The 12,189-nt window shown below is 39.6% G+C and overlaps 1 protein-coding gene across 1 annotated transcript; it reads right to left on the bottom strand.

Annotated features, from left to right (window-relative positions):
- Positions 1 to 266: 266 nt before the first annotated feature.
- LOC311079370 (cadherin-1-like) lies at positions 267 to 9,916 on the bottom strand. Its single transcript, XM_084108687.1, has 10 exons — positions 9,769 to 9,916; positions 6,517 to 6,631; positions 5,428 to 5,678; positions 4,520 to 4,660; positions 4,276 to 4,431; positions 3,776 to 3,920; positions 3,493 to 3,668; positions 3,301 to 3,410; positions 1,836 to 1,954; positions 267 to 1,762 (listed from the first exon to the last, which is right to left on the bottom strand). The coding sequence occupies exons 1-10, from the start codon at positions 9,808 to 9,810 to the stop codon at positions 1,644 to 1,646; spliced, it is 1,374 nt and encodes a 457-aa protein (XP_083964813.1). The 5' UTR covers positions 9,811 to 9,916; the 3' UTR covers positions 267 to 1,643.
- Between the last annotated feature and the right edge of the window lie 2,273 nt (positions 9,917 to 12,189).

Raw genomic sequence — 12,189 nt, 5'->3', positions numbered from 1 at the left:
GACTTGCATCTTACTTCAACCTATATACAGAACTATATATATATCTTTGTGTGCTGGGTGTTTTTGCAATACTGTTTGAATGTATTTTCTTTGTTTTGAGTCTATTTTGGTGTTTATATAAAGTTCACAAAAGGTGCTGTTTTTATTTACTCATTGGTTTAAAACATGTTGATGCTTATGACCCTCCCTACAAACAGATTATTAATTAGCATTTACTCAGAGTAGCATGTGTTGGTTATAAAATGGTTACTTTAACATAATGGGAATTTCCTAAACTGGATTTTGAAATTAAACCCTAACCAGATTAGCAAGATTCAATTTTATTTGCTCTGTAAGGTTACCAAACCGTACAGTTAGTCCACATCATCAGTGGTGTGACTCAGTTTCTCAGCCTCAGTTATTGAGTATAGGCTCATAAGCAGTTGTTCTGTTGTTTAGAGAGAGAGATGCTTCACCACTGAGTTCCTGTGGCCTCTGGTGGTAGAAATTAGAATTACACACACAGAAATACGGATTTTATGATTTAAATCAGGGGTATTCAACCACAGTTTCAAGAGGACCGGTCTCTATATTTCCAGGTCCATACAATACTTTTTTGCAACAGTTTTACATTTCCATTGAGCCAGCCGTAATACTTGTAAGAAACATATTTGGCTGATAACAGAATATATCCAAAATTGTAACATTAAAACAAGCATTTTCTGTAAAGCTTTTAAACCTCTGCTTGCATTTGCAGTTTTTTTTTGCAGATGTTTAACACGTTTAGCCACATGCATGCTGGCAGGCCCAACTGGGTTTACTGTTAGTTTAACTGCATCTATTGTTCTCATTTGTAAGTCACTTTGGATAAAAGAGTCTGCTAAATGAATACATGTAAATGTAAAAGAAAAAAATCCTAAACACTCAAAAAAGTAATCAAAGATAAGAATCTAGGGCCCCGAGAGCCAAAGAAGTGACGTCTAAGAAATTATACCAAAAAAAGTAATTGTTTCTCCCAACTGGGGATGAATATAAATTCACAATTCACAATTCACACACAAACACACACACACACACACACACACACACACACACACACACACTTTGAATATTGGTGTTATCATCTGTAAAAAATTGCTTATACTCTATAAAAAATATATTTTTAGTATTAAACAAATCACTGATTAAACATTAAGATCTACTGGATTAATTGAGAGCCAAATGTATTCAAATGAACAACAACAGATGCAAAATAGAAAGTTTAATGTTCATAACATTATGAAAGGCAGTTACTTTATAAGAAAAGTAAATAAAGATTAAACATTAAAAGAGTGAAAAAGTTAAGTTGTGATTTTGAATCTTGTAATAAATCAACAGAACAGATTCTGAAATGTTTGAAAAACAGTACATTTATGATGATCTTTTGTGAGATTAGTATTAAAAGTTTTTAAAATAGGAAAATCAATTACTTGTGAATTTAAAATGTTGCAATAAAACATCTGGCTGTACATTATCATTTATATAACAATGATTACAGCAATGTTAAGATGACGTTGATGTAATCAATGTAAAATTTTAATGTTCAGCAAATGTGAAAAAAAAAAAGATATAAATGATTAATAAACTATTTAGATGTAAGGCCCTGTTCACACATTTAACCTTGTTTACTTCTTCACATCAGGACTGGGCAAAGGGTCGACAGATGAATCTTTGCAGACAGAATGAATACCCAAATCCTGACCAGGGTTGTCCAGGGTTCCTGTGCCAGTTGCTGGAGGTTTACCTGCACACAAGCAGACATTAAAAAAGGGCTATGACAGCAATAATTATTCTCTTAAAAAATAAACAACACTTACCATCATCCACGGTCAAAATGATAGCTGTGTATTTGCCATATTCTCTATCTGTAGGCCTCTTGACTTTAACCATTACATTTACACTCAGCCAGTCGGCAGGATCACTGCCAACTTTATACCTGGAAGGAACCAAACATACAGGTTAAAACTAGAAATGTTCAGCAAGAACATCTTAATGTTAGTTTGACAAAGTCTTATCTGGTAGTTTAAAATCATTTGATGTTCAAAGGATATGCAGGCATGCTGTAATTTGAATTCTCGGTAGAAGAGATTTGACATTGGAAGGTGTTACGTATTCCCTGGCTTTGTGGTTCGTGTGTTATGTTAATTGGACTTTTAGTTTGCATTTCATCCTTTTCTGTTCCTGTTTCCGGTGTGCCATTTTTGTAGTCCTTTGTAGTTTGTCAAGTTGATTATTTCTGTGTTCATTCACAGGCGTGTCTTCTTTTCAGTGTTTCTTATTGTGGCGAGCAGGGCAGGGCCAAGAGCCGTGGGAATATAAATGTCACAGTGTCTGGTTTGTGTTCCCCGGATAGCCACTAGAGGTTTGGCTCGAGGTCATGGTGCAAAGGACCCTAGGTTGATTTTACTCCGAACCATCCCTTTAATGAGCATGTGCTAATGAGCGTGTGCTAATGAGTTGTAGATTTGCTATTAAGTTTATTTTGTTATTAAACTCTTTGCATTTAGATCCAGCTCTCTGTTTGGTCAGCGTTAAAGAAGTAATATAGGCAGGGTGGCCAATGGCCGATGACTTGAGAATTGACCGTCCATAAATACTTTTTTACTGGCTGTGAACGGGCCAAACCAGGCAGTTATGACACTAAAATATTAGATAACAGTGAAAATTCTCTATTCAAATTTTGATACCACAGTTAAAAAAACTACTAACCTAAATAATATTAATTTAAAACATTATTAAAGACGAGTAAACAGTCAGTAATAAAATAACATAGATACAAATTAAATAAACTGTTTTTCTTATAGGTCTAACAGTAGTAAAGTAAAGAGTAAAAAATCTAATGTAAAATAACACTGCATAGTCTTCACTGTATAAATTAAATATTGATTAGTCCATATTAAAGTTACAAAACTTATTTAGTCAAGAACAGTGAGTGATTTTTTTTTCATTTGTTGATAATTTGTTTGATTAACATTATCAGGATTATTGGTGCACGGATCCAATATACTGATACTGACCCACATTTATTTTCTTTCTTAATGTTTTACATTCACCTAAGACATAACCGACTATGGACACTCACAGAGACAGCCAGTTTTTGACAATGTTGTGGGAATTTGTCATTTCAAGCGCAAGACGTGAAAGACAGCTCAAATTAGTATTTGAAAAGTTCATCAATGCAGATCTATAGGATTTTTATTGTTCACTTTAAGATCTGGAAATCTCTAAAGAAAGTAGTCAGAATTTTCAAATGGGATAATGAAATTTTCTAATATTTCTCACATTATCTTCTCTGATTTTCCAGTCACAGTAATAACAGCTGTGCCAGTGGATGAATAACCGCCTCCATTCATGTCAGTAGCTGCAATTAACAAAGTATATCTGCACCATTTCTGAAAAGAAAGATGTTTTGTGAGTTTGTTTACATTAAATAATTATTCTTCACCAATGTGAGATCCAGTCATCATTTCTCACCTCTTTGTCCAAGCCTAAAGCATTCACACGAATTCCTCCAGTAACAGAGTTGATTGTAAACAGGTTTGGTTTTGGCAATTCTGGATCTTGCTTGATGATTGAGTAACTGATAACACCATTGTTAGTATTCTCAGTATCATCTGCATCAGTGGCTGTGACTGTCATAAACTCATGACCTTCAGTGAGAGAAGAAGAAAGACTGATTCGGTGAAACTGAAGAGGCATTTGGGGGGAAAAAAACTGCTAAAAAACATTTTATTAAGAAACTGCATCATACACCTACCTATTTCAGCAGCTTCAGGAACATTTCCATTGAATGGATTTTGTGTAAAAACAGGCTTATTATCATTTTGGTCCAGCACATATACAATAATTTCCATTGGCGTTTCTGCTATATTTATATCAACTCCAGTCGCATGAGCTACAAGCTAAAGACAGGAGAAGAGATACAGGCATGTTAAGAGACAAATATCTGAGGTTGTTTGGAAAAACACAATTAAATAAATTAAGAGTGTTATCTTTTAGTACATGTCTTTTAGCTTTAACACATCAATATGCAAGTGTAGTTGAAGTAAACTGACTTAATTTTTACTAGATATACACATTTCAAAAAATCCATCCTCTCTGTAAACACATGAAAAGAAAAGCCGTTTTCCGGGGACTTTTTATCTGATTAACTGAGGACAGCTTTGAAAGAATTAAGAATGAGCAGAAAATCCAACACTGGAATACACTTAGAAGTATCTGCTGATTTTAAAAGTTGGAGACTAAAAATAAACGTACTCTGTATGAAGCTTTTTTTTCTCTGTCGAGTGGTCGAGTCACAAACAGATTCCCTGATAATCTTTCTATAAAAAAAGTCCCCTTAGGGTCCAGATCCGCTCCTTCACCTGTGATCTTGTATTGCATCTGAGCTTCCTTAGAATAGTCCGACTTTATCTAAATACAGGAAGCAATAAGAGAACAAAGTCAATAATAGACAAACCTCTTTCTCGTTTTGAACTTTCCCTTCATGACTTTCTCTCACCTGGACCAGTAGATCTGGGAAAGGACCATTGCCTTCCTCAAGTACAGTGAATGGAGGAATAACCCAACCTCTCTTTGCTCTCTTCAGACCCGTTGAAGACCTTGGAAACATCAGAACCAGATCATCAGAGGGAGATTCCATCTGAAAATGTAAGTAAAAGACAATGAGCAACAAAATATTTTTGTACAGCACACAAACCATCAAATATCTGGATAATTTTTGCATCTCAAAATGTTTACTACAGCTATTGACTATAAAAATCTGTCTGGGAAAAAAAAGTATAAATATATGGGGAGGGTCAATTTTTTGGGGTCCCTATTCAATAAACCAGTTTAGGTCGATTCGAGACCTCTGTACATTATTCCCTTTTATTAAATTGAGTAGGCAAGCAGGACAAGGCTGAGGGCCGTGAGAATGGCGCGTATCTCACGAAAGAGCTTCGGAAGCAGAAAAGGAGGAGCGACGACAGTGAAGTCCATGCCTGGACTATTTTATATTATATTTTATTTCTGTGTAGGCAGCAGTCGTCCGTGAGGGGCTTTTACTTTCGTTTTTTGTCCATTTATTTTGTGATTATTAAAGTTTTGTGAAACGCTCACCCGTTCCCACCTCCTTCTTCCCATAACAACATACCTCACCACATGGAGTGTAATATAAAAGAGTGTAAAAGTTTAGGTAGTTTAGGTTGTGTGTTTGAGACCAATCAGAGAAAGCAGTAACAAATTATATTCATCAGTAGGGATTGGAAATTTCATTTAACACAGGCCTCCAATAATTAGTCCTAAACATGTACAGAAATTGAATTGTGCATTTACAGAACCATAAACCACACATAAAAACTGAAGTGTCCAATAGAGGTCAGGCTTGTACTGTACTGACAGCAGTTTCTGGAAGGAACTTGTTTGTACCTGTGGAGAGGAGATGTTCATGACCGTGTCCATGTGATGGTCCTCATGATGATGATGGACACGCTCAACTCTGATAGATACCGTGTGCTTCTTGCCACTGGAGTCCCAAGCGTCCACAGAAAACACCTTGTGGCCTTCATGAAGAGTCACTTGTCTCTTCAGTGTTACAGCCCCATCCGTGTCCACATCAAACCGCTTGTCAGAGGACTGGAAGAGCATTCTTGTACTTCCATCGCATGCATTAAAAATGACTGTCAGAAAAAGAGATTAAATTGGCACAATAAAGCATCTTGTCACGTATTTAAACCTGGAGTGGGGAACAAGACACTGTGTCAGTAGCTGATGCTATAGGAACACCCTCCAGGTGTGATGATGATCTGAAATAGTATTGTCAAAAGTACCAGTACGTCAAGGTTGTGATTAGTCAATGAATCAGTGTTACCAAGTTGATACTTAATTAATTTTTTTTTTTAAATCAATCCAGTACTCGCTGATGGAACGTGATTTCAGCTACATTGTTTATAAAGGGAGCGCTCTTTGCTCAGTTTCTGAGTATAACGTTTGCCCTACTCCATCATGCCAGAGATGGTGATAAAGTCAGTGGAGTTAGTGATCTGTGCTTGAGTATACAGCCAAACACTTTACGCGCATCTCTGCTTGGACACAGAGATGCACACCTTTAAAAAAAGCATAGTATTGCTGGAAATTCTAACAAAACACAGGCGGATAGTTCAATTCCTGAATAAGAGAAATCTGTGGAGCGATCGCGTGTCCTTTTGAGGCATGACTCAGCGGGAGGGTGTCCTTTAAAGCATCAGCTACTGATGCAGCATCAAGTGAATCTATGAACATTTATTTATTGCATACATCATTAATCAACACTTATTTGTGAGATACAATACTTAAACTTGAGTGAGACCCTTAATGTTGACTCTGATGAAAGCAAATTTAGTGGATGTACAGTATAAAATGTGATTGAATGTTGCAGATCACAGTTAAACCAGTTTAATTAGAAGAACTAGTTCATTTAGATATCTGATTGAAAAGTTCAGTTGCTTCAAGGTTTTATTTAAAGAGAACACAGCTTACCTCTTCCTAGTCTTTTTCCTCGGTGAAGGTCATCTCTGTGCACTTTAAAAACCAACGACTCCGACTCAAAGCCTGGAGAACATGAAGACTCCTCCGCAAATCCACATACAAACACCTAATTTGAAACATATTAAATCCCTTTATGTAATATATACACTTGATATTTCCCATTTTTCAAGCAAGCATCAGTCAATACTGACACCACTTTTTAAAAGTAAATCATTTTTAATTTTTGTTCTGTTTAAAACCACAGTCTGCTTTACCAACAGGAATCTTGGCCAATCGGTTAATCTCAAGTCTCCAAATTTTCTGAAACCACTGCACAGATGTCTTAAAAATATGAATAACACCTTTTCACTTTATTGACCTTACTACCTTTGCTAGAGTTTTGAAAGAATGAGTTGATTTGAGATATTTATGACGTATTTTGGTAGTTCCCATGAAGACTCTTCCGCAAATCCACATAAAAATACCTAATTTGAAACATATTAAATCCCTTTATGTAATACACTTGATATTTCCAGGCTTAGGCCCAGAGAATGTGTAGTTGGCATATTCTAGTTATAGAGGCGATATGATTCTTCCCATTAGCATCCCTGCAGCATTAGTGTCACAGTGTCTGGTTTGTGTATCCCGGGTGTCCACTAGAGGTCTCTTCACCATACTCTCACCATTACTTCATGAACTGCATTTCCCACAATCCTTGTCTGGACTCATCACTGATCATTGCACTCAGCTGTTCCCTATCACATTGTTAGTATCTGTGTATATATATGTTTAGTGTAGTCCTTGTTATTTGTCACACCACTTTGGAGGTCTGTTTTCTTGCCTGTTCTTGGACTGGTTTTATGATTTACGGATTACCCATTAAACTACTATTGGATCTACCCCTGTTTCCTGTGTGTGGTATCGTGACAGATGGACTCCGTCCTTATGTATAGATCCAGCGGTATGGGTTTTCGTGGCTCTTCCCCAACCACCGAGAGGGAGAGGAGGCAGCAGAGGGGGAATTCGCAAGCTGGAGAGGTTCCGCCTCGTATGAACATTTTTCAGTGCTTTGCATTGTGGGCCCGTCAGACTGAGGAGACCATGGCGGTCAATTCCCCCGAGCCCCCTTCCATCAGGCACGGACAATCTTTTGAGGGAACCCGTCTGGCCAGGTTTTCTGGGACCCATGGAGGCCGCAGGGGAGGAGGTGCTAGATGTGAGCCCCAGTACCACTCTCCGCTTCGGTCTCTCTTCGACCCTGGGCCGGTGATGCCCAACCCAGAGCTCCCTTCACCGCTGGTCCTGTCCAGCCCGGAGCCTGCACCTCGCCATCAAAAACGGCGGAGGAGGAAGACTTCCTGCCTCCCCAATGAACCAGAGGCCGTCCCGGTACTCGTCCCGGAGACCGTTCCCGAACAGCCCGCTGTCGTCCCGGAGGACGTCCCTGAGCAGCCCGCTGTCATCCCGGAGGCCGTGCCCGTGCAGCCCGCTATCATCCCGGAGGTACCCCAGCAGCCCGCTGTCGTCCCGGAGCTGCCCACCATCAGTCCTGCCATGGCCAAGAGAGCTGTCTTCCTTTTTTATGCATTGGCGGGTTTGCATGCATGGAGGAAGCACATGAGTTCTGCCGATCCAGAGACTGTTCAGGTCACGTCTGCCGAGACTGTTCACGTCACGTCTGCCAATCCAGAGACTGTTCACGTCACGTCTGCCGATCCAGTGTCTCCGGACAAGATGGCTGCTGCCGAGCCGGTGTCTCCGGACAAGATGGCCGCCGCCGAGCCGGTGTCTGTTCCTGTTCCTGAGCCGGTGTCTGTTCCTGTTCCTGAGCTGGTGTCTGTTCCTGAGCCTCCGCCGTGGCCGCCCGAAGGGTCGTCTCTGCCGTGGCCACCCGAGGGAAAGTCTCCGCCCGAGGGAAAGTCTCCGCCCTGGCCGCCCGATGGACTGACGTTTCTGCCCTGGTCGTCTGCACAGCCTGCTTCGCCCTGGCTGCCCGAGGATAAGTCTCCACCCTGGCCGCCCGGTGGCCGCCCTGGCCACCTGCACGACCTGCTCCACCCTGGCCGCCCGAGGGGAGGTCTCCGCCCTGGCCGCCTTATGGACTGTCTGCTTCGCCCTGGCCGCCCGATGGACTGTCTGCTTCACCCTGGCCGCCGATGGACTGTCTGTTTCGCCCTGGCCGCCGGCTAAGCCATCACCCCCTGTTCCTGTTCCCCTCCATGGACCTGCCCCCCCCCATCCCTGCTTGACCCCTGCTTGGACTGGTTTTATGATTTACGGATTACCCATTAAACTGCTATTGGATCTACCCCTGTTTCCTGTGTGTGGTATCGTGACAATTAGCTGTTGTGCCAATTGGTAAGGTGTTGAAAAAGTGAACTAACTACTGAGAAATGTGTCCTAGCAACTTTTGAGAAAAATTTTAAATGAAAAAGCTGATCCGCAAATACTTCAGTTTCGCTGACTGTGTGAAAAGTTTTGACAGTGTCACTTCACTTTTTACCAATGCATTATTAGCAATCAAAAAAAAAAAAATGCTGCAGATAAAATCAAAAATAAATCAATAACATTAAATTAAAAATTGTGTTTCTTTTCACATATGGGTACTCTTGTCCCAGTGGAACCTAATTTACAGACCACGTGTGAATAACTACAAGCATATCACCCTGTTTGCACTCAGTTTGCAATTGTAAAGCAAACTTCTTTTTTTTTACAAAACACGTAATAAACACAATTAGACATAGCATTAGACAGATATAGCATTCAAAACTAACAGGTCTAGTTTTTCATTTGGAAAACACTGCCATTCAAAATGCCACACTCTACTGTGTATATAATACATAATAATATTTTTTATTTAGATTTTCATGTTTTTAGATTGAAAGCACAAGGGGAAATCGGGCATAAGGCATTTGAAAAGACTTATAAAAATGTTCAGTTTTAATATTAAAATGTATTAATGACTTCTATATAATAAATGGAAAAACAGACAGAAGTCTGTTAGTGTTTTTCTCTTTTTTTGGGGGGGGGGGGGGGCAACTCCTTAAACATATGAGTGACTGAAATTTTACTTTCCCAAACTCTGTCTAATTACTGATAATATAAAAACTACACAGAAGCAACAGCAACACAGATGATTTTTTTTTCTCTATTAAACATTTGATATTAATTTTTGGTTGTGGATGTAAAAATGTTTAGCGTTTTATTTCTCACTCTCACTCCTGATATATAAATCCTATATAACTCCAGTATATAAAATCCTACCTTGCAAAGGAAAACAACAACTGCCAATCGCACAGTTTTCATTGTCTCTCAAAAGTCCTTCGCGGATTCCTTTCTTGTTGGTTTTTAAGATTGTGCAGCTATTTCATCGCTTGCGTTCCCCAACATGCATGCAGATGGGGAGTTTGTTAACTTTATAGGGGAGTTTTCCTAAGGGTGTGGCATATGTAGTTATGCAATGTGGCAAGAAAAAAAATATAACTTGACTGGAACCAATGAGGTGTAAGACTTGATTTTCCTGCTAAGACTTAGGCTGAGATAAAACGCACTCCGCAATAAAAGGCACGCTGGAGAGAAGACCTCAGAGAAAGAACACAGGACATTGTCTTGCCCAAACTCTTCTCCTTCCTTATCGCTGCATCCCCCTTTCCCTGATTCAAGTCACTAAAACTTCACTTAGAAGGTCTATATACCACATATTATGTATCTTTTGATTCGATTGTTTTTTTCATTTTTATGTTTGGTATCATTTTAAATGTCTCAGTGCGATTGGTAAAATTATCTTAATTTCATTGCAGTCATTGGTATTATGAGAAAGACTGAAAACATTTTTTGGGTGGAGTCTCTTCAAGATATCTGATCATTCTCCCCTCTCCCCCGAAACCATGAATAAACCCAAAACAGCTCACAATATATTTATATAACAATATAATATAATACAATATTATATACACAATATATTTTTACAAATCTTTTGTTCTGGTCTGTGTATATAAGAGTGATTGGCAGAGCAATCTTGGGAACCTGTAACCAGAAAACCCCCATGCAGTGCTGAGTCAGTGTCTACACTCGAAACACACTCACACACCACTGTGTGTCTCTGTCAGGTACATTTCTTATACTCTTAAGGTCATCTTTGAGCAATTTATGTTATGTAGCCTATTTATTATTTCTGAACTGGATTTTAATTGTGTAATTGGCATGATACATTTCTACCTGACAAATAAAATGTTATATTTTATTTATTCTGTATGATTCTGAAATAATTTTTTGTCTAGTATAGATTAATGTGGAGTCTGGTGTTACCTCAAATCTCTGTCCAGGATAGATCAAACTGAAGGTACTAATGAATGAAGCATGAGGCACATCATTAAGGAGACTTCTGATTTCTGACTATCACTGAGAGTTGCAGCTCGCGACCATTAAAAAAAAAGTACACCTTTTGTTATGAGTAAGAAGAGAGTGGCCACTGTTGTAAAGTTTTCTTTCATCGAAGCAGAGAGAACTCCGCTGTACGTGGCTGCAGGAATCCAACACCACTTAAGGGTAAAATAGTTCAACCCGCTCACACTAAATGCGTCTCTATAGCACGCATTGGGCCCTATTTTAACGATCTGAAATGCAAGTATCAAGTGCGAAACGCAAGTAACTTTGTGGGCGGGTCTCAGGCGCTGTTGCTATTATACCGGCAGGATAAATGACTCTTGCGCCTGACGCAAATCTAAAATGTGTTGGTCTGAAGTAGCTTCATTACTCATAGGTGTGGTTTGGGCGTAACGTGAAATAAACCAATCAGAGCGTCATCTCACATTCCCTTTAAGAGCAGACGCACTTGTTCCATGGCGGATTGCTATTATAACGGCGGATTTGCCAGACGCGCGCCAGGAGCGGTTCACAGCCGAGGAGACCGACGTTCTCGTCAGGGCCGTAAAACACAGAGAAGTGACATTGGGGATGGAGAAACACACCCAAATTAGCTTCGGTTAAATAGGCGTATAATAATTTGGGTAAATGTGTAAGCTAGATTTATGCCTATTTTTTCACATTTTCATGGACACAACAATGATTTCCCTCATGTGTTAATATTTTCCTTGTAATAATGTATGATCTGCTTCTGTGTAGATGAGAGAGTCAAAGTGTGTGTGTGTTGTGCACACGCTACATTATGGCCAAGCATGCCCCCTTCAAATAGCATATGAATAACTCGCCACTGACTTTAGACTAGGTTTCTCCTGGTCTGTGGCGGAATTGTTTTCTGAAACTGCAAAATAGCACCAGGGAACGTTTGCGCCGGAACACGCCTCCTCTTTTCGCTGAACCGCCCCCGGGAGCGCAAGTTCATTCCCTAATTTACCGACGTGCATCTGTGGAGGGAAAAGTCCGCTGTGCGTCGGGTGCAAAATAGGAATGATACATGCGTCGGTGTACAAAGTCAATTGCGCTGGGTGCAGGATAGGGATTTGTTTATCGTGCAATTTATACGCGAATTTTTTTTACGTGCATATGATACGAATGGGTAGGTTTAGTAGTGGTGTGGGTATATACGTTTGGGTAGAATTAGTGGTGTAGGCACTATATGTAGTATTACACACAATAAAGTGGTAACATGCACGTGAAAACTGCGAATCATATACATGTAAAAACTAATTTTCACGTATAAATTGCACAATAAACACAATGCGT

Source organism: Abramis brama (assembly GCF_963993115.1).
Source record: "Abramis brama genome assembly, chromosome: 3".
Classification (NCBI taxonomy): domain Eukaryota; kingdom Metazoa; phylum Chordata; class Actinopteri; order Cypriniformes; family Leuciscidae; genus Abramis; species Abramis brama.
Note: the sequence above shows the minus strand (reverse complement) of the source record. Positions and strands in the feature narration are given on the sequence as shown.

What these genes read in the sequence shown, in the direction of transcription:
- LOC311079370 (XM_084108687.1), bottom strand. Translation starts at nt 9,810, where the DNA reads ATGAAAACTGTGCGATTGGCAGTTGTTGTTTTCCTTTGCAAG. An exon ending in TCCTGAAGCTGCTGAAATAG is followed by an intron (nt 3,669 to 3,775) that starts GTAGGTGTATGA and finishes CTCTCACTGAAG; the next exon opens with GTCATGAGTTTATGACAGTC. An exon ending in CATTTTGACCGTGGATGATG is followed by an intron (nt 1,763 to 1,835) that starts GTAAGTGTTGTT and finishes GCTTGTGTGCAG; the next exon opens with GTAAACCTCCAGCAACTGGC.